The 26,227-nt window shown below is 44.5% G+C and overlaps 1 protein-coding gene across 2 annotated transcripts in view; it reads right to left on the reverse strand.

Annotated features, from left to right (window-relative positions):
- LOC140499722 (nuclear receptor ROR-beta-like) overlaps window positions 1-26,227 on the reverse strand; it is a 44,278-nt gene that overhangs the window by 16,754 nt on the left and 1,297 nt on the right. For both annotated transcript variants that reach the window (XR_011965521.1, XM_072601515.1), the window contains exons 2-9: window positions 16,863-16,948; window positions 16,297-16,438; window positions 13,048-13,428; window positions 6,184-6,305; window positions 3,327-3,459; window positions 2,375-2,482; window positions 1,732-1,842; window positions 236-348 (exon numbers count right to left, since the gene is read on the reverse strand). Coding sequence is in view for 1 of the 2 variants with exons in the window: in XM_072601515.1 (XP_072457616.1) it covers window positions 236-348; window positions 1,732-1,842; window positions 2,375-2,482; window positions 3,327-3,459; window positions 6,184-6,305; window positions 13,048-13,428; window positions 16,297-16,438; window positions 16,863-16,948 (1,196 nt within the window). In the remaining variant the exon portion in view is untranslated. The remainder of the gene's footprint in view (window positions 1-235; window positions 349-1,731; window positions 1,843-2,374; window positions 2,483-3,326; window positions 3,460-6,183; window positions 6,306-13,047; window positions 13,429-16,296; window positions 16,439-16,862; window positions 16,949-26,227) is intronic.

The raw sequence follows: 26,227 nt of genomic DNA on the forward strand, positions 1-26,227 counted from the left end.
AGAAAATGACATTCCAGGCATGAAGAGGTTATTTGGCATTGGGCTGGTGAAATGGACACAGGAAAAGGACACCATGGCTGAGTATGAGTCTGGTACATCCTCACCATAGACCTGCTGATGACCAGCCAGCACCCTTGGGTGGTAGGAAGGGGCCCACAGTTATGTTGGGTCCATGACATGACATACCACCCCCGTGCCCCCCAAGTCTCTGTACCCCTTTCCCCAAGGGCTCTACCTTGGCCAGCCTGTCCTCTGGAGAAGGCTGCTTCTGGATCTCATGCTGCAAAGCGAGGAAAACCTGGTCCTGGAGACTCTGCACCTTCTTTGCCTCAAGGAGCCAGGGTCGGTCTGCCAGGTACAGGATGAATAAACAAACCCCAGGGCAAGCAGGATAAAACAAATTATTAGGAACTTCTAAGGGTTGAAAAATAAGAAACCTGGATTCTAGCACCTGCTCTGGTACTGACTTGATATATGATGTTTGGTATATCTCTGGTCCTCTGTGACCCTCAGTTTCCCCATTTGTAAAATGAAAAGGTTGGACTTGACCAGCCTTCTTTGAGTCCTGGACTCCTTTGGCAGTTTGGTGAAGCTTCTGGACCCCTTGGCAAAATAAATGTTTTTAAATGCCTTAAATACAGGGGATTATAAAAGAAGCCAAAGGTATTGAAGTGTAATTGTCAAAATATTTTTTTTAAAAACAAGTTCATGGACCCCAGGTCAAGAAGTCTTGAATGAGATGATCTGAAATCCCTTCCAGCTCTAAGATTTTGGGCACTGAACACTTGAAAGAACTCCAAACTTGGAATATTGAATTTGGAGTCTAAGGACCTGAGTTCAAATCCATACTCTACTATTTACTATCTTTGTGACTTTGAGAAAGTCATTTTCTCTCTCTGGGCCTCAGTTTCCCTAATTTGGACCAGATTGGCCTCAGAGGTCCCTTTTGGCTCTAGAAAGAGAGCCCAAAATCTTGTGATCTTAATAGAGTCATAAAGCCTAAAACGGGGAGGTGGGGGTAGAAGAGTCACTGCTGTCACTGTCTGACCCCATGGAGGGTGTCCTGAGCAGTTCCATATTTAGCATTTTAGGAAGGTCACTGAAGAACTAGACCGTGTCCAAAGGAGAAAGAACAAAATAGAGGGAGAGGCGGAAAGCTTGTGATAGGATTATCACAGAGAGGAAGGAGAGAAAGGGAAGCTTGGGGGTGACAGGACAGCTGTCTTCAGGATCTGAAGGGCTGACTCTTCGTTCCCAGTAGAAAGAGAAGGGAACAATGACTAGGACATACAGAGGGGCAAATTTTAGTTCTTCACACAGAAAAATGTCTAACAAAAAGAAAGTGTAATGGGCTGCTTTGGAAGCTAGAGTGGACGCCTCTTCACTGGAGGCTGGATGATGATTTGGTGGGGATATCATGGAAGGGGATTCTGCTCAGGTGCAAGTTGGACTAGATGGCATCTGAGGTCTCTCCAAGTTCTGAAATTCCATGATTCTGATTCTAGATTTCAAAGCTCCCAGTTCTAACATTCTATGTCCTAAATGCCCTCCCAATTCTGACATTCCCTGTTCTAAGGGCCCTCCCATCCTTGACACTCTGTGTTCTAAGGGCTCTCCCAGCCCTGACATTCTATATTCTAAGGACCCTCCCAGTTAACATTTCATGTGCTATGAATAGCCATAGTTTTCCAAGAACACATCAATCTGGAGAGGACCACCCAGCACCATTACCTGGGGACAGCAGGACAGCCGCCGTGAACAGAGCGATTTCCTCATCTGATAACTGCAGTCGACACAGGCCCCTTTCCAACTCAAAGATGGCCCCAATCAAGTCATCACAGGCTGGGAGACACAGACAGGGGACAGAGAACACACGTGAGTTTTGGAGCTGGTGCCCAAAATCCGCCTCAATCCTGTATTGATTTCCAGCTCCCTTTGAGGGTCAGACTCCCCCTCAGCCCCATCTCCAGGAAGGAAAGGAAGTAGGAAATGTTGATGCCCCACCCCCAAGGTCAGGTGTGGAGGCCTCAGGTCCAGGGAGGCAGTGATAGAGTGGAAAGACCAGGGCACTTGAGTCAGAGGAGGAGCCTGATTCAAATCTCAGCTCTGTGCAGCCCTAATGCACCCAGTGTTCCCAGGCAGCAGGACCTTGTTTTTTAGCTTACAGGATCTATGTTGGTGTTACTGGATGCCTAGGGGGTAAATACCCCTTCCAGGTGACAAAGACACATTCTCTCCTTGGAGAAAAGAGTACAGGAAGCACAGCAGCCTTTTGGCCAGGAGTAGCCCAAGTTCTTGGATGCCATTTTGGATGCTGGTGTAGTGGCCTCAAACCCTTGTTGGGAAGCTCCTGGTCAGCCCGAGGCTTCCTTACCCAAGGCCTTGAACATCTGTATCCCTCCAAATTTGCCATCAAAGAGCACAGTATTATTCAAAGGATTGAAGACCCGAACCATCCGGATCAGCAGAACTTCTAGGCAACCTGAGACAGGCAAAGGAAGAAAACAGAGAAGGAAGGGGGAGGGGAAGCTGACCCCAATTGGGAGCCCAGCATCGCCTTCTCATGCCCTCTCCCCACGGAGACATAATATATTTTAAAAACTATACTTTGATCTGGAATCTAAATTTATTTGAAAGAAGGGAATTGAACCCCCAAATAAGAAGCATTATTAATCACCTAGAGTATGCTTTTGGAGGGCAGGGAGTTCTTCTAAATTGTGGATGGCGGGAGATAAGGGAAAGCCAGGAACCTACCTTTGAGGAGAGTTCACAATGGGGTGGGACAGAGAGAAGACTTGGTCATGCATGAACAAAGTAGTTATTTAACATCAGAAAACGTTGTAGGATTAGGGTTGGGGTAGACAGAAGGTACTCAGTAAATACACAGCCTGGACTAGGGAGTATGTACACAGCCTGGGATAGTTCACTACTTGAAGTAGTGAGCACCCCATCACTGGAGGTATTAAAGCAAGCAGCCATCAGGAAAGCAGTCAAAGGGTTTCCTTGCAAGTCTAACCAGAAGGCCTCTAAGGTCCCTTCTAGCACTCTGGAGTAATTGGAGAAAAGGTCTGGATTTTGGAGCCAGAAGAACTGGTTTTGAGCCTTGCCTCTGTCATTGCTTTTATGACCTTGGGCTATTCCCTTTGACTATCTAGCCCTCAGTTTCCTCATCTGTAAAATGAATGAGTTGTACTGGATGATCTCTAAGGTCTCCTTCCAATTCAAAGCCTGAAGATCCTAGGATTCCAAGAGTTATGACCCTAGGCTTCCTGGCCAGGAGAGAAGGAGGGTCAGGGCCCAGGCCTTCAGTGGGGGAGAGGGTTCACCTGCTTTGAGGAGGATGATCTGGTCATTCTGGTCAAGATCCATGAAGCCGCAGATACGCTTGGCGAATTCCACTACGAACTGGATGGCGTGGGAGATCTGGACTGAACACTGTTGCCACAGGACCTCACAAGGCTGGGGAGAATCCGGGATGGGGAGCAGGCCTCAGGCTTTGCTCCTCTTCCCTGACCCTTCCTGATCCCCCCTCCTCTTGTACCTGGACCTGAACAATCACAGACCAGATTCTAGGCCTACAGAATTATCTGTATGATCCCTTTTATGGGGGTGTAGATCTTGGATTTATTTAGGGAACTTATGGTTAGAAAACTCCCTACTGGTAACTGTTCTCTAATTTATAGTCTTGAGAGAATTGCTGAGGACCTTGAGAGATCAAGTGAGTTGCCTTGGGTCACAGAGCACTATGTCAGAGATGGACTTGGAATGCAGGTCTTCCTAGAATGCTATCTACCTCCTGACAGAAAGGTGAGGAACTCAGGGTCCAGAATAATATATACATTTCTAGATATGACCAATGTGAGGATTAATTTTGCTTGACTATGAATATTTGTTACAAGTATTTTTTGTTGTCTCTTTTTTCAATAAGGGTGGGGGGAGGTAAGAGGGAGAAAAAATAATTTCTTGTTAATTAAAAAATGTAAAAAGTAAAAAGAATACTGGACCTCCTTTCCATCTTTGAAAAGTTGGGGGAGAAGAGGTCTGGAATATTGCCTATATTTCAGACTTTGTTGATATGCTGTTTAGCTTTGCTGGACTGCTTTTTTCCTTTTTCTTTTCAAAAAATTCTTCTGTTATGGGAAGTGGCTGACAGTGTAGGATATATTGGAAAAGGAAAATGAAGGGGAAAAAAACTAGCTAAAAAGAAAAGTAAATCGGATCTGGTTGTGAATACCAGCTCTGTCACTTCCTAGCCCTGTTATCTCAGAAAAATTATTTCCCATCTCTCAGCCTCAGTGTTCTCCTCTGTCAAATAGGCATTATAATCTGAGGGCTGGGAAGAGAAAAGTGCTTTGTAAATCTTAAAGCACCATAAGAATGGGAGTTATTATTTTGTCATGTTGGATGTTTCAAGGATCCCCCTTCAAAGACCACAGTGTCTCCAGTATAGCCTCAGTAGCCAGTATTCATGAGTTGGTATAGCCAAAGAACCTCCACTTTCCTCCCCTGTTGGTCAATTATCTGGTGGATGAGGAAACTCATCCACCAGATAATTAGTCCTCAGGTTGATAGAGAGTCTGTCCCCAGGCTTCCATCAGGAGGCCTGAGATTGGAGTCCATACTTACTTATTGGCTGTGTGACTTTGGGTTAGTCACTTAATCTCTCTTGGCCTCAGAGGGGCCTCCTCCTTTGTTTCCTCTTCTGTAAAATGAGGGGATTAGGACTTTTAGGTCCCTTCTGGCCCTAGGTCTATGAGTCTATCATCCAGTTGCTGCTGGGCCTGGAGTCAGGAAGAACCAAGTTCGAATCAAGCCTCATATGCTAATAAGCTATGTGGCCCTGAACAAATCACTTAACCTCTTTACCTCAATTTCCCCACTTGTAAAACAAGGATAATAATAGCACCTGCCTCCCAGGGTTGTTCGTAAGGCTCAAATGAGACACTAATGGTAAAGTACTTTGTGCTGTGCCCGGCACATAGTAGGTGGTTTTAAAACGTTAGCAATTATTATTAAATCCCATAATCTGTTAAGATCTTAGTGTTTTGGTGGAGGTAGATGGCACAGTGGATAGAGCTATGGCTAATAGGACCTGAACTGAAATCCAGTATCAGACATTTACTAGCTATATGACCCTGGGCAAGTCACTTAATCCAGATTACCTCAAAAAAAAATCTTATTGTTGCTTATGAAATTAAATAAAATAGCAAATGCTTCATTTTGCTGACCGGCTTATCCCCTCTTTTACTTTTTGTTCCAGGGGACAGGACATGAAAGGAACATACAGTTTTTGGAAATGAACATAATACCCCCAAAAAAGCAAATAAAATATTAAAAGGGATGCAACTGTAGTTTTAAAATAATTTTTTAAAAAAAATTAATTGTATCAGACCATTAGTGATTACTTTATAAAGTATTTCTTTTGATTTCTTGCTAGGTCATAGGATTATAGCATCTTGATTGTTCAACCTATCTTGGACCTCACCTGGATGCCCTCTTCCCCTCAGGTGCAGCCTTTTGTCTGACTCCAAACTTCACAGAGCAAATTCTTCTATGGTTTGGATTCAGTCCAAGGGCCGAAGTGGTCCAGGCTCAATGAGTGCATGTATATATGGAAGCAGTTTTGAAATAAATCAGTGTAAGGAAGGACTTTCTGATAAATCAGTTAAGACAACAGAAAAGGATGTCTGATGGGAAAGGGGGAAGAAGAATGAGTTCTCTGTCTCTGCAAGTATTCAGAGTTTGCAACCTTTTAGGTATGATGTATAGAGCATATTAAAGGAATACTCCCACGGTTGCCCTCCATGGCTTCTAATGATCCTTTCAGCTCTAAGATTTTTGGGGGAGGATAGGAGAAACCTGTGAATGCAATGGGGTAAGGGAGTTCCTAGTATGAAATTCCCTCTATCAGTCTGGAAGGACCTTAGAAACCATCAAGTCCAATAGCCTCATTTTACAGAGGAGAAAACTGAGTCCCCAAGAGGTAAAGGGTCACATGGGTTGTATATGTCAGAGAAAGGGCTTGAACCCCGGTCTTCCCGACTGCCTAGGCCAGTACTCTAACCACCAACCCACACTGCCTCCTCCAGCTCTAAACTCTGAGTAGTTATAAAGCTACCCTTAGGGACTATCTAGTAAGGGAGAGTGAACCAGCCGGACAGAAGACAAGAGTAGGGGCCTTACCTTTGCCTGCAGGCTGCACAGCTCCTCCTGGGTGTGCTGGGCCCACGCTAGCCTCTTCAGCTCTTCTGCTGTGTACTGGCAGGTCTCCCGGTGGGACCTGATGACATTCTGGGCCACTCGCTCTGTGGGGGGAAGGAGACCCTTCCATGAATAGCCTTCCATGCTCTGTTAGCCTCTCTCTGCCGGAGTGCTTCTCAGCTCTTTAGTCCTCATCCTGACTGATTCTGTCAATGTCTTTTCCTAAATCTTTGATGGGAAATCCATCCTGAGGTACTAGATGCCTTCCACTAGCCCTTTTAACAGTTTTTAGATTACTATTAATACAAACAACAATCAACCTCTGAGGCCTATAGTCTTTAAGACCTTGGACAAGCCTTTTCATTTCCTTCTCGCCCCAGGCAACTCTGTAAGACAGTGGAGAGAGTTAGAGGAAGTTTTTCACCAGGGCCTCTTTGCACTGATGAAATGAAATGATTTTTTAAAAAAGAGGATGATTACTTCAATAGCCATTATATCAAATTGCTCGCCTTCTCAAGGAGCAGGGAGGAGAGGGAAGGAGAGAAATTCAAAATTAAAAAAAATGAATGTTAAAAAACTTTGTTTATATGTAATTAAGAAAAAAATTTAAATAAAAACCCCTATAATAATAGCCAACCTTTCTATAGCACCTTTGTCTTTACAAAGAACACTGACTATCCTAAGCGACCAAGTCGAGCAGTAGATAGAGCGCTGGACCAGGACCGAGGAGGACCTGAATACTAGCCCTGCTTCGGACACTTACTAGCTTTGTGATCCTAGGCAAGTCTCTCAGTTTGCTTATCTGTAAAAGGGGGATAAGAGTAGCATCTGCCTCCCCTAGTTGTCGTGAAGGTCAGAATGCTTTGTAAACCTTGAAACACCATGTAAATGATAACTGTTATTGCAGTAGTTCGTGTTGTGAAGGAGACAGTTCAATTTTCATCCTTATTTACCAGGTTATGAAATAGGCTTAGAGAGAGAAGGTATTCCCAGAAAAATCATACAGCAAGTCAAGAACAGAGCCAGGATTCAAAGTCTGGACTTGTGACTGTGAGACCACAGCTCATTCCAATTCACCACAGGCCACTGAAGATGCTCTTGGACAGAGACATATCCAAGGGTGGAGGAGACATGTCCAAGGCAGCACCAATTTAAGTGCCTACTAGGTGTAAGGCAGGGGCCATCTCCAGTCATCCTGATCTTGCCACTGGACCCAGATAACTTTGGAGGAGAAAGTGAGGCTGGTGACCTTGCACAGCCCTGACTCCCTTAAATCTAATTCACTTGCAGATAATGACATCTCCTTCTTAATGTCATAGAACTCTTCAAGAACGAATGGCAAACAAAAATCTATGAGTATCATGAGCCGCCCCACTGGGGACCTAATTGGTCAGTTCCAGTTGGGTAATGCAGCTTCTCTCCTCTCCTCCTTCCTCTTCTCTCCCTCTATCCGCATAAGTATCATACTCTTACCTTTGGGAGCTCTGCCCAAAGGAGTGTAAGTTTTGATCGCTGAAAACTCATAAGATGTCTTGGGATTGACCAGGTAGATTTTATTTTTTAAGGACCTTGACTTAAATCCAAATCACTCTGGCTCTCATTGATTGGCCAACAATAGGTTCCAGCCCAAGCTGGGCCCTGGTTGTTCAGAGTGAATGTAAATAGCAATTGTTCCTGTTTTAGCTAGAAACCCTGAAGGTCTTCCCTTCCCAGCCATTCTTTGCCTCATTTTTTACCTAGCCTTAATCAGTGAATGGGTGTTGCCTCAGTCAGACTGAAACCTGGGGAAGTCTTTAACTTAAAAAGACCAAGGTCTCCCACTGTACCTGGGGCCATCTTCAGTCATCTTGATCTGTATCTTACAACTAGACCCAGATGGCTCTGGAGGACAGAATGAGGCCGGTGACCTTGCACAACCCTGCCTCACTTAAATCCACTTCACTTACAAGTCATGACATCACCTCCCTGATATCATGGACCTCTTTGAGAATGAAGGACAAACAGTAACAGGTATAAGACAGAGTGGAAAGCTGACCTTGGAGTCAGCAAATCTTTTGTATCAGTTCCATCTCATATGTGAGTATATGTATGTATGTAGGTATGTATGAGTATATTGGCTTCGTGATCCTGGGCAAGTCATTTCACATTTTAGTGCCTCAGGCAACTCTCTAAGATTCTTAACCTTTGGTCCCCAGCATAAGAGAATTGGGGGAGAGAGAGGTTCTGAGGAAAGATTGACAGTTTGTGAACTTGGATGGGGAAAAAAAAATGCACCTTTTCTTCTCCACTACCTCTAATTGAATTTTAGCATTTCCTTCAATTATTTAAAAATGTCATTCAGAGAAAGGGGACCCATAGGCTTCATCAGATCGCTAAAGGCGTCCAGGTCACAAAAAGGGTTAAGAATCCCTGCTCCAAAGTCATAAGTTGCAGAACAGATTTTTATCTACATTAGTAGGAGAAGTTTTCTTATGGGAGAAATCACAGGTCCAATCCCACCTGTCCCAAAAAAAGGGACACAAAACATTGTAAGAGGTGGTGGGAAGATAGAAATAAAAAAAATTTAACAGTCTGCATACCAGAATGTAAGCTTCTTTTCTAATTACCTTCTATTGTGAGAAGAAAAGGGACAGGCATGGAAAGCCTTGGGCAAACACACACACACACACACACACACACACACACACACACTCTTCAAAGAGCCCCTCTTTCTACTTTTGGTATATACCTCCAGACTTCTCCTATGCCCAGCTCTCCAAGAATATTTATCTCAGAAGTGATCAAGTAATTGTTATCTTGTCCAGAGTCATCCTTTCCCTTTGTCTGTTGCCTTTTCTCATTAGATTGTAATCTCCTTGAGGCAAGGATTGTTTTGCTTAATTGTATTATTATTAATTATTAATATTAATTAATTAATTATATTCCTAGCACTCAGCTTAATGCCAGGCACATAATTAGCACTTAATGAATTTTGTTTTATCTATCTCTATTTCTCTGTCTTATCTGTCTCTGTCTTATCTATCTACCTATCTCTATTTCTCTGTGTCTGTCTCATCCATCCATCCATCCATCCATCCATCCATCCATCCATCCATCCATCCATCTATCTATCTATCTATCTATCTATCTATCTATCTATCTATCTATCTATCTATCTATCTATCTATCCATCTATCTATCTATCTCTATTTCAATCTATCTGCCTTATCTTGCTCTTTTGCTGTCTCTGTCTTATCTACTCATCTATCTATCTCTATTTCTCTGTCTATCTCTGTCTTATTTATCTGTCTGTCTTATCGAGCTAGCTATCCATTTATCATCTAGCCATCCATCCAGCTAGCTAGCTATCCATCCTCTACCCCAGCCCTAGCTATATCATTAGCAGATGATAGCGGTATTATAGAAAAGTCCCTAGATTGGAGAGTGAGATCTTGGCTCCAGATCCAGCTCTATTGCTGCCTCGCTTATATCCCTTCTGCTCTCAGGACCTCAGTTTTCCCATCTGTAAAATGAGAAAGTTAGAACACATGGTTTTTAATTCTGATGCTATGATCCTTTGGTCTCTCTTGGGGTCCCAGCAGACAATTTGGAGGAGGTCTCCCTTCATGGGTCCCCTCCAAAGAGAATCCTAGACCCCAGTTCCAGCTCTCCTAAAAGGCCCATTTGTCAACAGGGGATTTCTCTTAGCCTTGTTTCAATCTATTTATAATCTCAGCCTGTCCTACCTCAAGTTTGTTCCCTGCTGGGTAAGTAGGACAGCCAGAAATATGTCCTAAATTTTCTTCTTTCAGGCTTGAAGGGGGGGGTGGCATTCATCCTAGAACTATGGGACTTAAGAAGCAAGGTCATGTCACCCTTGTTATCATCTTTGCAACTTCTACAAGTTCTGTGGCCTTGAGGACAAGCCACTCGATCTCTTTCTGGGTCTCAGTTTTCCCTCAAGTCTAAAAAAGAGTAATTAGACAATCTTTCCAAATCACTTCCAGCTCTCAATCTTGATTCTGTAAGCTTTAGACTTTAATCCTAATTGCCTCTCAGACTTTGGCTTTTAGTGGAAAAAACCTCTAACCTCCAACCCCCACACTCTATGACTCTGGAGTCATAGGAGCCCCCATACTCCCCCCTCCCTCATACAAGGAGTAACGAGGAGACAACCAGGACTGCTCCTTGCCACTTGAGCGCAAGTACCCCCAGGATTTGGTGGAAGAGGAAGACAATGTTGCCAAAATGGCTTTGGACCAGGATCTGGAAGACCTTGAGAGTCTTAGATAGCACCTACTGTCCCATTTCTAAGATTCTATAACCTGATCCTCACTCTGTGACACAGGGAGTAAGCACTGATTTCTCTCTGGAACTCATCTGTAAAATGGTGGGATTGGACTTGGTGTTTTTGGAGATTTCTTCCCACTCTGATACCCTGTGTCCTAAGGGCCCTCCCAGCTCTGACATCCTGTGTTCTAAGAGCTCTTCCAGCCCTGACATTCTTTGTTCTAAGTCCCAGCTCTAATATCCTGTGTCCTAAGGACTTAAACATTCTCTGTTCTAAGGGCGCATATAGCTCTGATATTCTATATTCCAACGTCCTTTTCCAGTATTGTGATTCTAAGATTCACTTTGCACTGAAAAGATTGTGGATGATAAAGACAGATCTTTTATTATCAGTATCATTATCATTAGTGCACTTTGAAGATACCAGTTTTCTGTGGCTCACCTGTGGATCAGGCTAAGGTCTCATCTCAGGTTGGCTTTGTCCCTTACCTCCTACAGCCCCTCAGTCTGAGGATATCCCTCAAACTGTAATATAAATAGCCTGAAATATAAGAAAACCAGGGCTTTTTCCTAGGGCCTCTGTTAGACATTTATCTGTTGGACAGTGTCTCAGAGGTAAGGAAGCAACACTATTCCTCAACCTGGTACTGTGCTTCCTATTCATACAATTAGCCCACACATCCCCACCATGACCAAGGTACAATGGGTAAGGCCTATTTCTACCCTTCCCCTGTCTGTCTGCACAAGCTGCCACTCTTATCTCTTGCCTCCTGCCTTTGCACTGACTGTTCCTTATACCAAAAATGCTCTCAGGCAGTTTTATGAAGAAGAAATTAAAATTATCTATAGTCATATGAAAAAATGTTCTAAATCACTGTTGGTTAGAGAAGTGCAATTCAAAACAACTCTGAAGAACTACATCACACCTATCAGATTGGATAACATGACAAAATGGGAAAATTTTAAATGCTGGAGAATATATGGTAAAATTGGACCACTAATTCATTGTTGGTGGAGTTGTGAACTGATCCTACCACTCTGGAGTGCAATTTGGAACTATAAGGGCTATAAAAATGTGCATGCCTTTTGACCCAGCATACCATTTCTATGTCTGTATCCCAAAGAAATCATAAAAATGGGAAAAGGACCCACATATACAAAAATATTTATAACAAGCCTTTTTGTGATGGTCAAGATCTAGAAATTGAGGGGACGCCCATCAATTGGGGAATGGCTGAACAAGTTGTGGTATATTATTGTGATAGAACACTATTGTGCAATAAGAAATGATGAGCAGGCAGACTTCAGAAAAACCTGGAACGACTGGAATGATGCTGAGTGAAGTGAGAAGAACTAGGAGAACATTGTACACAGTAACAGCCACATTGTACGATAACTGGCTTTGATAGACTTAGCTCTTCTCAGCAATGCAAGAACCTAAAACAACTTCAAAAGACTCATGATAGAAAATGCCGTCTACATCCAGAGAAAGAAATATGGAGTCTGAATGCAGAGGAAGCAGGCTATTTGCTCTCTTTTCTAGTCTTGTTTTTTCTTTCTCATGGTTCCTCCCATTCATTCTAATTCTTCTTTACAACATGACTAATGTGAAAATATGTTTAATAAGAATGTACATGTAGAGCCTACATTGGATTGCATGCCATCTTGGGGAAGGGGGAGGGGAGGAAGACAGAGAAAATTTAAAACAAATGGAAGTGAATGTTGAAAACTAAAAATAAATTGATTTATTAAAAAATAAAACAAAACAAACAACAAAAAAAGAGAAAGCTCTCCCTCTTTACCCTGTTCTCTCAGAATCCCTAGTCTCCTGCAATACTCAGCTGAAGCACCACCTAATTTTCATGAGACCTCATCTGATCCCTGTAGCTGTTAGTGCCTTATCTCCCAAATCACCTTGTATTGATTTTGCATATACCTATATGAACCATGTTGTCTCTTATAAATTCCTGAAAGTTAAAGACTGTTGTTACTTCTGAACTTGTATCCCTAGCACCTAGAAAAATTCCTGGCATATGGTAGGTGCCTAATAAATGCTTGTTGATTGGCTGATCTTCTGTAACCTGATTTCTCCTTGTACATTGGGCATATGGGGGATAGATAGGATGATTTGCCATAAACAGACCCTACACTCCACTGCACAGTCTCCCCACTGCAGGAACCTTTACAGGTCTTCATAAAGATGTTTCTAAGCCTCTTCTCTGTTCCAGTGTGTCAGAAGAGAGTCTCAGTAAGACTCACTTCTCCTGTGCCTCCATATGACAAGGGGCAGGAAGTATACCTTTAGGAGGGCACACACTGACTGGTCATGACCATACTCTTATCAGAATTAGTTAAGGGTCCTCACATTCCTCAGTGGTTGTCCCTAAATCTCATCCACTCCCAGGGGACAGATTGGGGATCTAGAGATAGATAGGTGGAAAGTAGCCTGATTACAAATGACTTTGGCACTCTTCCCTCTTTCCCTAGAGAAGATACAAAATGGAGGGAAGGAGATGGGACCAGAACAGATTATGCCCAGATTCAACACCAACCCTCAATAGCCTTGTTATCACTGACCAATGTCACGATCAGGTAGCATTCCAGGAGCTCCGCTGGGCACCAGGACCCCAGGATCCAGGCCCATCTCATATAGTGTCTCCAGGCACGTTGGCTCTGGTGATGGCTGGGCCGAACCCAGCAGATCCAGGGTGTAGTAGGCAGGGGCTGTGCAGCTGGCTTCTGTCTCTTCTGGGCTGAGCGGCATATCAAAGAGTAACCCATCTGGCAGGCCTGAGAGGTGGTCCAGGTCAGAGAGACTGCTGCCCACATTGGTGCCGTCTCTGGGAATTAAGCCGCTACTGTCTAGAGACTGGCCCGCCTCCTGGTTCTGCTGGTGTCGCTGTACTTCTGCATATAGGCTGTCCCTCTGCTTCTTGGACATCCGACCAAACTTGACCGCTGCAAGAATGAGGATCTGAGATCAGGAGAAAGACTCTACAACCAGGGTGGGCAACATCTGGCCATTGGAGTCCATCATCAGTAGGTAGCATCTTACCCTAGTGGACAAAGCACTGGACACACCCAGAAGACCTGGCTTCTTACCATGGCTCCATCAGAGATCTGCTCTGTGACTTAGGGCAAGCTTTTTCCCTACTCATGATCTCAGTTTCCTCTTTTGTAATATGAGACTGAATGAGATGCTATCTAAGATTCCTTCCAGATGGAACATTCTTGATCCTACCATCATTTTGACAAAGCACAGCAGAGAAAGCATTAGACTTGGACTCAGAAGACCTGTGTTCAAATCTCAATTCTACCAATTATTAGCTATGATCATTCTGTGCTCCAGTCCTTCCATCTCTGATGTTCTTTGTTCTAATGGCCCTCTCAGGCCAGACATTCTGTGTTTTAAGGGCTCTCCCAGCACTGACATTCTGTGTTCTAGGGACCCTTCTAGCCCCAGCATTTTTCTCTCAGATCTGACATTTTGGGTTGTAAGGGCCCTACCAACTCTGACATATGATGTTCCAAAGTCCTTTCCAACTCTGACATTTCATGTTCTAGGATCTAGATCATATATATTTAGAGCTGGAAAGGTCCTTAATAGGCTATCAAGTTCAACTTCCTTATTTTACAGATGGGAAACCAAGGCCAGAGAAGGTAATCTGGTCATATGGTTAGTAAGAATCTAAGGCTGGATTTGAACCCAGGTCTTCTTGGTTCCAATTTCAGTGCCTTACCCACCAGGCAACCCTACCTCTACCTCTCAAAAGCCTTCTGGCTTGTGAAAACTTGTCAAAGTCTGATCTTCAATGGTTTAGCCTTGAAGAACCAAAGGTTACCTCTCACAAGGGACATGCTAGCTGAGGACAGGCTCTGGAATGTCCCATCCAGCTAAAAAGTACGTTAAGGGACCTAAAACATGCCAGAGGACAGCAGACCAGGGGGCAGGTTCTGTGTGTGTTGCTCAGGGGACCAGTCTGGATAGGTTTTGAAGGGTTAGTCAGTATTAGGTTAGCTACAAGAGGATACATTTTTTTGACCATGGGGATATGTCTTGAATATTCTCTACATGTAAGAATGAGAACCATTCCTGAATAGATGAAGGGTCATTAATAGGAAGGTGCCAACAACCATGGGAAAGTCCTGTAGAAACTCGGAGATAACACAGAAATGGGGGGCTATCAAGGTAGAGCACCAAATACAAACAGCCAGACTTGGTTGATATATTGGTTAGTTTTGCTGAACTGCCATCCCCCACCCTCATTTAAAAAAAAACAAAACACAACTCCATGGGAGTTAGAATTTGGAATTGGAAAAACTCTTTGGAAATGGAAAAACTTCATGGAAATTTTAGGAATGGGAATAGGAGGTGTAAAAATATACTTGAAAATGAAGAATATATAAGAACAAAGAAAATCAATAAAAACTAAAAAAAAACCAACAACCAGGTGAAAGAATGCTACAACTCTAATAATAAGAGGAATTCAGATGAAAACAGACCACTGTGAGGTTTCACCTTACACCTCACATCTTTTAGCAAAGAGGTGGAAAATCAAAAATGGAGGGGCTGTGGCAAGATAGGCATATAGATGCACTCTTGGTAGAGCTATGTGTTGCTTGAGCTATTTTAGAAAACACCTGGAGATCATAATAACAAAGTCACTTAAAGGGAACATGTCCTTTGAACCTGCAAAACCACTGCTAGGGGTATATCCCCATAATTTCAGAGACAGAGGGAAAATTCTTCAAAATGCAAAAATATTTATAACGCCACTTTCTTTTTTATCATAGCCAAGAACTAGAAGGAAAGAGGGTGTTCATTGATTGGGGAAGTGTCAAACAAGTCATGTTACATCAAACAACAAAATATTATTCTTATAAGAAATGATAAGTAGGAAAAATTCAAAGAAATTTGATTAGACATATGTACACACATATATGTGTGTATACTTATGCATATAGTTATATCTATATCTGTATAAAAATATTCATACAGAGTAAAAAGTACATAGAAACAGGGGAATAATTTACATAATGACTACATAGAGGAAAACATCACAAAGAGACGTCAGAACTCTGATCATCGCAATGACTAACGGTGATACGTCATAAGACTTGACAATGAAGCATGTCTCCCACCTCTCAGTAGAAAGGTGGTGAATTATATAGGTGCCAATGAAGCACACAATTTCATACAGTGTCTGTACCGATCTGCTTTGCTTGACTATCCTGATTTGATACAAGAAAGAGTCCTATTTGAGGGGTGGGAGGGAATCACTGAGAAGGCATTCGCCTTGTAAGTCATTCCCCAAGTAAGCTTCTACTGGCAAGGCCTATTTTAATACTGTCTTTGTATCCGAGTAATTAGCACAGTGCCTGGTACGTAATAGGCTGGCTGATTCATTGATTGGAAAGTTACAATGGTATAAAAAAATAGCATCTGGAAATATTTTTTAAAATTTTAGGAACTACTCATTGAAATCCACATTGATGGCAGAAATACCCATGCCAAGAAAATAAATCCTTGAAATATAATAAGAAGAATTGATTTCATTATTGTTATTATTCTGTATCTAGAATTCTATATTTTATCCAAGGCCTCTCCCAGCTCTGACAGTCTATGTTCTAAAGGCCCTCTGAGTTCTGACATTCTGGGTTCTAAGAATCCTCCCAACCCTGACACTCTCTGATCTAAGGGCCCTCCCATCTCTGACATCCTGTGTTCTAAGGGCTCTCCCTGCTCTGAAGTTCTCATACTCCATGTACTCAGGCACTAGCCTTGCTCACTCACGGTCAAGGCACTGAGGGAATGTGCTCACTCACCATCTCGTGACATGCCCAGGGCTAGGCACTTCTGCAGGCGGCAGTGCTGGCAGCGATTTCGGCTGGTGCGGTCAATGGGACAGTTTCGTTGACGGGAACAGGAGTAGCTGGCATTGTTTTGCTGGCTGCGTCGGAAGAAGCCCTGTGACCCAGAGGGGTGGGGGGTGTGAGGGGATTGGAAAGAGGTCAGGACTGAGCTTCTAGGCCTCAGCCAGACCTGGTCTCTGACAGGAAGATTGGTCACTTGGCAGTCATGTCCCTGGTCCTTTCTCCCTCTTTAGCTGGATATTGAAGAGGGAGGCAGGAAACTACAAAAGGACCACAGACCTGTCCCAGCAGAACATGAGTTGGAACTTCTCAGTGAGGCCCAGTGTCTTCAAGAGACAAAGGGAACATCATGGTGAGAAAAGTAGAGACAGAACTCATCTTTACTAGCTTTTTTGTCCCAAGTAATTGTAAATAAATTATTTGGTATATAAAAGGGGGCAAAATCCTGGGACTCAGACTTTGAGGTCCTCTCCCCTTCACTATGTCCCTCCCTCTGTTCCTCCCCAGTGTTCCCTTACCTTACAGCCTTCACAGGTGATGACACCGTAGTGGATCCCTGAGGACTTGTCCCCACAGATCTTACAGGGGATTACCTCGATCTGAGCTGCAGGGAGACACGGTCACACATCTAGCAGAAGGTGTGGTGAAGGCAGAAAGGGAGCTCCCCCAAACCACAGGACAGAGCTTTTCCACACTTCGAGGGACTAGACCCTATATCCCCCCATGAGGATTTCCAGAGAAAGGTAGGCAGGTGGATTCCATGTGGAACTGGAGGCGATGGGACACACAGGTTCTGATTCACATTCTGCCACTAGGTAGCTATACAGTAATGGGTGAATTCACTTAGCCTCTCCTGGCTTTTTCATCTGTAAAATGAGGCTCCTCTAACTCCCTGTGGACCTGCCCCTCAAGGTCGCTGGCTGGGCTTTGGGGCTCAGTCACTCTCCAGAGATGGAGTTCAGCCTCAAGTTGGAAGTAAATCTGTGACAGAGCCTGCTCTAAGGGAGTGGGGGTCCCCTTTGGAGACTGTTTCCAGGGAATCCCTTTTATGTCTTGGTGTCTGTATTCCACCCCTGGGCCTAGAATCCCCAGATGTGGCTGTAATTCCCCCAGTGACCAGGAGATGCCACCCTGGCACCGCTGACCTGCCCCTGTACCCCATGGACCCTAAGTTTTGAAAGAAGGGAGGAAGCTGAAGCTTTCTTTTTCCCTGAAGCCCCAAGCAACCCCTAGGAAAGGTCTATGTCAGTTGGGCACCTTGATAGCAATATGTAGTTAGTATGAAAAAAAAAAAGGAGATTCCTCCAAGCATTTTCCATTCTGAAGGACCTTCCACCTCTGACATTCTCTGTTCTAAGGGCCCGCCCAGCTCAGACATATTGTCTTCTAAGGGTCCTCCTAGCTCAGACATACTGTGTTCTAAGGGTCCTTCTAGCTCTTATGTTCTGCCCTCTAGTGACCTTCCCAGATCTGACATCCTGAGTTCTAAGGGCCCCTCCCAGCTCTGACATCCTGAGTTCTAAGGGCCCCTCTTAGCTCTGACCTCCTGTGTTGTAGGGGCTTTCTCAGGTCTGACATCCTGTGTTCTAGGGGCCCTCCCAGCTCTGACATCCTGAGTTCTAAGGGCCCCTCTTAGCTCTGACCTCCTGTGTTCTAGGGGCTTTCTCAGCTCTGACATCCTGTGTTCTAGGGGCCCTCCCAGCTCTGACATCCTGAGTTCTAAGGGCCCTCCCAGCTCTGACATGCTGTGTTCTCTGAGTCTCTTTCTCCTCTTCTCCCTCCTCCATTTCTACCTACCCCCTCATAGACTGACACACAGCACCTTGTAACTCCAGCTTGCCTGAGATTATATAACTGCAGTTATATAAAAGGCAGCTGTTAAATCTATCTGTGACATCATTCTGAGAATGGGAGGAGGGCAGGGGAGGGGAGAGGCAGATGCTGATTGGGCCTCCAAGCTGGGGGCGGGCGTCCCCAGGCCCAGCTGTCCCACCCACTCTCTTACCCACTCACTGTCCCACTGACACACTTCTGCCAGCAACACTGCTTGTGTAACAGACAGTGTGGGAGATTAACCCCATCCTTCCCAAGGCTCATTCATCTACCTCGAGATTTCAGAAGAGACTTCAAGGCCTCTCCTTTTTACCCCTGGTAAAAGAACAGAGGTTACCCAGGGCTGAGTCCTCCTGACCAGGTCACTCACTATTTCCTACCAGGTCCCCAAAGTTGGGTGTAGTGTAAACTATTTTAGAGCAGGAACTATTTTATCCCCTTTGTATCACTACACAGTGCGTCTGATAAATGTTTGTTCAGTGAAATTGTCTTGGGGAGAGCTTGAGGGCCGTGGAGTGCCAGGGTTGTCTTGCCCACTAACTGGCTGTGCTACTTTGACCAAGTCACTTAAAACTCTCTGGGCACTGATGTCCTATAAAACCAAGAGGTTAGACTTCTGAGGTTTCTTTTCAGTTCTCACAATCTCTGCGCCTCAAGCCACAGAGCCCACCCCCCTCATTTTACAGAGCAGCTTTGTGGATAAGGGTGCTACACTTGGAGTCAGGAGGGTCAAAGCCAGACTCAGATACATCCTAACTGTGTGACCCTAAGCAAATCACATCCTCACTTCTCCCAGCCGCAGGTTCTTTCACTGTAAGATGGGGATATAACACTCGCTAAAAGCTGAATAGCAATTGTTTCCCTCACCAAACACAAAAGTAGTAGGATGTAGGTTTCCAGTGGGTGGGGTCTGAAAGGAAGAATCCTCAAAGCAAAAGGAAGTTTTTGGGAGGTTTAAAGGTGGCAGTCTCCTCGCATCTGAAGTCTGGTTCACATGTAAATATCCTATGCAAATGCAAAGTGTCTGGGAGAAACTGAGCTGTGCTTTGAAATCTGGGGGGATCAGCTGGGAGGGGAGGGAGAAATGCCATTGAACTCCCAAGATTGGATTGGACTGATGATCCCCAAGGTTTGATTTTCAAATGAACGATCACTTATTAAAGGCCTACTGTGTGCCAGGCACTGTGTTGGGCCCTAAGGATATAAAGACAAACAAAAACCCCATAATACAAAATCATAGGATCAGAGACTGAGATTTGGCAGTGACCTCAAAGGTCATCTCGTCAAACCTCAATTTTCAGTTGAGGAGACTGAGGCTGGGAGAAGTTGGCTGGTTTGCTCAGGGTCTCACAGTTAACAAGCATCTGAGGTAGAATTTGAACTCAGGTCTTCCTGACTCTAAGTCGGGGCTCTCTGGTTCTATCCAGTACATCATGCTGCTTCTCAGAATCCTAGAGCAATACAAGAAGTGAGGGGGAAGGGTGGGGACAATCAGATCACAGCAAACTGTGGTCCAGGCCTGGAAGGTACTTATGCATTCCTCCTCCAGGAAGCCTTCCTTGGGCTTCTGTAACATCTCACATGCATATAGTGACTTTAGGTTTGCAAAGCACTTAAGTAGGATTTCATTTGATCCTCATATCTGGGTGAGATCCTCACTATTATCATCACCTTCCCAGCTTTCCTCTTTGGATCTCATCTTAGGCTTTATTCCTTCTCTGATGTACTCACCAAGTAATAAGGTGTTGTAGTGAAATAGATTTGAGTCTCATCCCTCTCCTAGACTCTAATCCCCCAAAGAAGAGGGAACTTTGTTTGAACTTTACTTTATCTCTCCCAGTGTTCCATAATTCAGGAGTTTAAAAACGTTCATTGAATGAATTTTCAATGTTAGACCTGGGGAAAGGGGCCTTAAAACATAGACTCAGATTATCAGAAGTAGCCAAGCCCTCAAAGGTCATCCAGCCCAACCCATACATTTTACAGAGGACAAAACTAGGCCATAGAGGAGCAGGCTTTGTATGTAGTGTAGTTCAAGAAAATACTGCAAGTTAGGGATTGTGCTGGGACCAGAATTAGCATTCTTGCTCCCCGGCCAGGGTGGCTTCAGTTCCTCCATGAGGCCTGGAAGCTGTTCCTCCCTCTCCTGGGTGGTGTCCCCATTCCCTTTGGGCCCTGACAGAGTAAGGGCCTGGGAGGAGTGTACCTGGCCCTGTACCAGAGGCTGACTCCTGTTGACATCAGGAGGGCAGAGTCCTCGGGTGAGAAGAAGAATGGATAGGTAGACTCAAGAGAGTCTGGCTGCTTCAGCCTGGGCAAAGAGACTCTGAGCTTGGGTACCACACTTGAATCCTCTGCCCTCTCATGTTCCTAATGGAGATGGTCCTGGAGTTGTAGTTAGAAGGCCTGGATTCAAATCCTTCCTTTTCTACATAAAACCTGTGAGACTAGAGGTGAATCATTTCTGTTCTCAGGGCCTCAGTATCCTTATCTTAAAAATAAAGAGCTTGCACTTGAAAATTTTTGTTTCCTTACAGCTGTACACCCCATGCTCTCTCTCTGAGCCTGTTTCCTCCTTTATCGAATGAGGACTTCGAGAAGCTTCAATTCTAGCAGTGGAAACAACACATGAGTAAACAAAATATGTAAAAGGTAATTTTGGGACTGGGGGTCTGAGGTGAGGGGAATCTGAAAAGGGTCAGATGGACAGTGTTGTTGTTCAATTGTTTCAGTTGTGACTTTCTGAGGCCCCATTTGGGGTTTTCTTGACATAACCACTGGAGTGATTTGCCATTTCCTGCTCCAGCTCACTTTACAGATAAGGAAACTGAGACAAACAGGGTAAAGTAATTTGCCCAGGGTTGCACAGCTGGTAAATGTCTGAGGCTAAAGTTGAACTCAGGAAGATGAGTCTTCCTGACTGTAGGTCCAGGACTCTATCTACCATGCCACCTAGCTACATGGTAGAGCTAAATTGTAAATAAATTGCAAATGTGACCTACAAACCTGAGGAAGTATTATTAGGCATAGAATATAAACATTCAGGTGAGCACACTTCTATGAAGAATTATGCCTGTGTAGGTGAGCACACGGGTATCTGTGCCTTTGTGCTTGGACAAGCACCTACATGCACACGGACAGACATGTGTCTATGTGCTTTTGGGTGAGCATCCATGTGCTATTAACCAAAGGGCCTTCCAAAGCCTGATCAGCTCTTGGGCAGACATTGATAATTCTAGGTTTTCTTCTTGGGGAACACTTTCCCTTCTCACCTTCACCTCTTAGACTCTCTAGCTTCCCTTAAGGCTCAGATCCATGACCTCTTTCCTGAGGTTTTTCCTTATCTTCCCCAGTAACCAACATCCTCTCCTCTACCCTAAAACTACTGAGGCTTTCCTTAGCCATCTACATATTGAATCCCCTCAGCAGAATGTCATCTCCCTGAGGTCCAGGACTAGTTCTTTTTTTGCCTTTTTAATACCATAAACTAACATAGATACCTAGTAGGTGTCTAATAAATGCACGTTGAATGACTGCGTTGGCAAACAACTGGAAACGAAGGCTGGGGTGGGGTGGGAAGATCAACTGGGAAATGGTTGAACACATCATGGTATATGAATGTGGTGGAATACTATCATGCTTTAAGAAATGAGGAAAAAGATGATTTCAAAGAGACCATGGAATGATTTGTCCCAACTGATGAAGAAGGGAAGTAAGCAGAAACCAAAGAATGGATTCCACTGCGGGGTGTCCCAAAAGTATTAGGGTGGTTTTAAACTTTAAGGACTTGAGAGAATTTTAAGCCTAAAACTGTACTAAGACTTTTGGGACACCAGGCTTAACATCAATCTCACAAAAACGAACAATTTCAACGACTTTTCTATAAAGTGATGAAGAATGAGATGCGTGGAATCGGGAGAATAATTTCTGCAATAACAACAATATGTAAAGACAGTTTTCAAAGCTGAGTCAGTAAGAACCACGATCAACGCAACGTCCATCCATGACTCCAAAAGCTGATGATGAAACAAGCATGCTCCCCACCTCTTGAGAAAGAAGTGACCAATTCAGAGGACACAATGAGGTATATGTTTTTTTGAACATGGTCAATGAGGGAATTTGTTTTGCGTATGAATATTTGTTACAAGGAACTTTTTAATTTATTTTTGTCTTTTCCAACAGAGTGAGGGGTTGGAGGGAGAGAAAATGGATTTTTATTCATTTTTTAAAAAAAACTTGAGAAGAAAGAAAAATGAGAGACCATTAGTAGAGGTGGACTGTTCAGGGCCCCTCAGGGCAAGAAGCAGGCAGAGGCCCAGAGAAATCCAGAGCCAGTGGAGGAAGGTTGAGAGAGAAAGAGAAGGATAAGAGAGGCAAGCTGGCATCATAGAAGGAGTGGTGGACCCAGAGGCAAAAGACCTGAGTCTGGGTCCATTACTGAAGTTGGGTTATTTCACTTCTCTAAACCTCAATTTCTTCATCTATAAAATGGAGATAATAATAGTGACACAACGCAAGAAAAGCATTTTCATTAAAGGACTAAAGAAAAGGGCATAATTATTATCCTTTAGATGGGGGAGGGGCAGGATTTCACATGGCATATAGTAAGTGCTTAATAAATGCTTGTTGACTAAATGTTTGGAAGGGTCCTTAGAGCACAGAATTCAGTGCTGGGAGGGTCCCTGGAACACAGAATGGCAGAGCCAGGAGGGCCCTTAGAACACAATGTCAGAGCTGGAAGGGCCCTTAGAACACAGGATGGCAGAGTTACAGGGACCCCTAGAACACAGAGTGTCAGTGCTGTTGAGGACCATTGAGATTATAGACTGATTCCTACAAGAAGTGATTTCCTCCATTTCAAACATAACTGCCCTTATTGTTCATTTTAATTGAAATTCACCTAAATTAGGGTTCCTAACCTGGGGTTCATTCACATATGTGTGTGTATGTATACATATATGTGTATCTGTGTGTATCTATATTATATATATACATATATACAACTATTTCAATAGAATTGGTTTCTTTTGGTAATCTATTTTGTGTTATACATTTAAAAACATTATTCTGAGAAGGAATTCATAGGTTTCATTAGCTCACCAAAGGGGTCCAGGACACAAAACAAATTAAGAACACTTGAGCTAAAGGGAAAAGAGGGGAACCGAGGGGGTTGTGAATGTTCTTCTCTTTCTCATGCCCTGGGGAGGCTGTATTGGGAGTCCTCGGTTCTAGGGAACAAGAAGAAGGATAGGGGAGATGCTGCCAATGCTGGCTTTTCTTGAATAAATGAATAAGAACAGAGCATCCAGTCACTCGTTCAAAACCCCAGGCTAAGCCTACTAGTTAGCACTGGAAATACAGAGACAAAGATAAAAAAAAACGATCCTTGCCCTCAAGGATCTTACAAATTGTACGATTCATGGAACACTGTGGGGAGCACATCTGGGAGGCTGGGGGCTGGACCTAGAGCCCATCAGGATGGCAAAAGTAGTCTCCAAGTTATTGGGAACATCCATTTCCCCCTCCCCCCCAGATATGGCGACATTTGGTTGCCTTGTATCCTCAAGCTTCCGTTTCCCAGTCAGCCAGCACTTCATTGTCTCACCTCCCCCTGGGCTCCCAGGCAAGTCGTCGCCATCCCCCCCCCCCCCCCACCCCGACCTGAGCTAGGCCTTCTGCAGCCCTGGTCTCCCCTATTCCTCAGCAACAGATCTAGGTCACTGGGCCAGGCTTCGGGATTTGTGGCTGCTTAGCCCCTTGCTGCCTGGCTCTTCCGGAGGCCCGCAGGAGGTCAGTAAAGCCAACAGGATTAGAGCTGGAGGAAAATGGAGAGAGGGCCACTCTGCCAGGGCCCAGGCAAGCTGGATCTAGAGGTTCTGATGGAGGTGAGGAGGGTAAAGACAAAGCAGGGCAGCTGAGAGTCATTACTGGGAAGGATTTCAGGACACAGTGAGCCTCTGGATGGACAATCAGGCCAGGCCTGGCTGCTGTTGGATCTTAATGTAGTCTCTTGGCCAGATGTTGTGGGCTTATAAGGGCTTTCCATAAGAAGAAAGTCTAAGCTGAATGGTTGTGTGTGTGTGTATCGAGTGGGAGCACAGCACCTAGGGAGAACATGCATGTGTGTGGTATGGATTAGCATGGTAACTCCAGTGTGAGGAGGAGGAACTGAGGTGGGAGGTCTTCCTCTACATCCATCCATCTGCCTGTCTGCCATCCTTTCTAGGGGGCATCAACACTTTCTTACCCAGGGGGAAATGAGCTGGATGGGGTCCAGTAAGATAAGATGCCAGAAGGAAGCCTAGAAAGCCCCTGGCTTCCTGGGTGCAGTCTGAGCAACTGGGGAGGAAAGAGCACTAGGGCCTAACCCCCCAGACCCTTGAAGGGGGAAAGGAGGGAAGGAGGAGGGTGTGCCAGGCCACAGGATCCTAGGATCTGGGACTGGACTAAGACTGGAGAGCAGGAGCTCTTAACCTGGATTAGATCTCAAGGTGGACATGAACTTGGATGGAATAAAATGCTGTCTGTAAGGCTCAAAGGTCATTTGCATAAGACTCTCCTCAATGGTGGAGATTGATTATTCAGTGTTCCTCTCCTGGAGGAATGGAGCTGTAGAGAGCTTGTGAGCGAAGAGAGAGCCTGTCTTCTCATTATTTTCACTCATCTTTGGTCTTTTTTATGACTCCATGCATTTTATTTTATGCATTTAAAAATATTATTCTGAGAAGGGATCCATAGATTTTACCACAGTGACAGAGGGGTCCAAGATACAAAAAAGGTTAAGAATCTCTGCCCCCTAGAGATTATCTAGTCTGCCTCCTCCCTTCATTATACAGTTGAGAAAACTGAGTCTTAGCGAAGTGACTTCTGCAAGGTTACTCAGTTAGTTGGTGGTAAAGCAGGGGATAAAGTAGGGCATTCCAACTGTTTCCTTACCCTCTTCACCCCTGAGGAAAAAGGCCAAAAAGACAGAGGTCCCTGTGGTAAGGACCTCACTGCCCTCAAGGAGGTGCTGGGTGACTCAAGCTTCCCAGGGCCCCAGAAAGCTCACCTCTCACTAAACATCCAGTTCAAACTATACATCCCTTGGGCTGGGGATACAAAGGGAGCTATGACAAAGGTACCGCTCTTAAGGGACTTATATTCTAGTGGGTATAAAGACAGATGGAGACCTAGGATACAAGGGACAGTGAACTCAGTGAAAGGGGAGGCCCAGATCCAGTGCTAGGAGATATTTGGGGAGAAAATAGGCACGTCACTGTCATAGGGAGAAGAAGGGGGTCAGGAAAGCCACACAGAGAAAGTTAATGGGGAGGGGAGGAAAGAAGGGAGTAGGATGGAGGGAAGGAAGAGGAAAAGGGAGGAGTAAGAGAGATGAAGAGATGAAAAGGAACAAGGGAAAAAGGAGATGGGGAGAGAGAATAGAATGAGGAGGAGAAATGAAGGTAAAGGACTGATAAAGAGGGGATAGGGAAGAGAGAAAGAGGGGATGGAGAGAGAGAGAGAGAGAAGATATGGAAGACAGAAAGGGGATAGGGAGAGAGATGGGAGGAGGATGAAAAGGATGGGGAAAATAGAGGGTTTGGGAGAGAGAAAATGGACAGGGAAGAGAAAGAAGGGGATAGAGGAAACAACAATGTATACACATATGTATATATATCCCATACCTTTACCACATATGGGTTTTATATCCCACATATCCCACATACATGTGTGTGTATAGGATAGGGACAGAATAGGCAAGAGGAAGGGAAAGAGAGAAGACTGGATGGGGAGGATGAGGAGGGAGAAATGACAAATAGTAGACGAAGGAGGCCAGAAAGGGAAAAGCTTGTGGGGCGGGGGCGGAGGGTGATGTGAAAGTACAGGCTGCCCAAATATAAGGACTCAGGTAGGCAGTGAACCAATTAAGGGGAATAAAGGAAAGGAGAGTTGGGGAAATTGAGGAGAGCACCAGCTAGAGGGGCAGGGAACAGAGGGCGAGGGAGGGGAAAGACAGCCTGAATGGGAGGTTCCCAGGTCCCACGTCTGCACTTCCCGCCTGGGCACG

Source organism: Notamacropus eugenii, chromosome 4 (assembly GCF_028372415.1).
Source record: "Notamacropus eugenii isolate mMacEug1 chromosome 4, mMacEug1.pri_v2, whole genome shotgun sequence".
In the NCBI taxonomy this organism is placed as follows: domain Eukaryota; kingdom Metazoa; phylum Chordata; class Mammalia; order Diprotodontia; family Macropodidae; genus Notamacropus; species Notamacropus eugenii.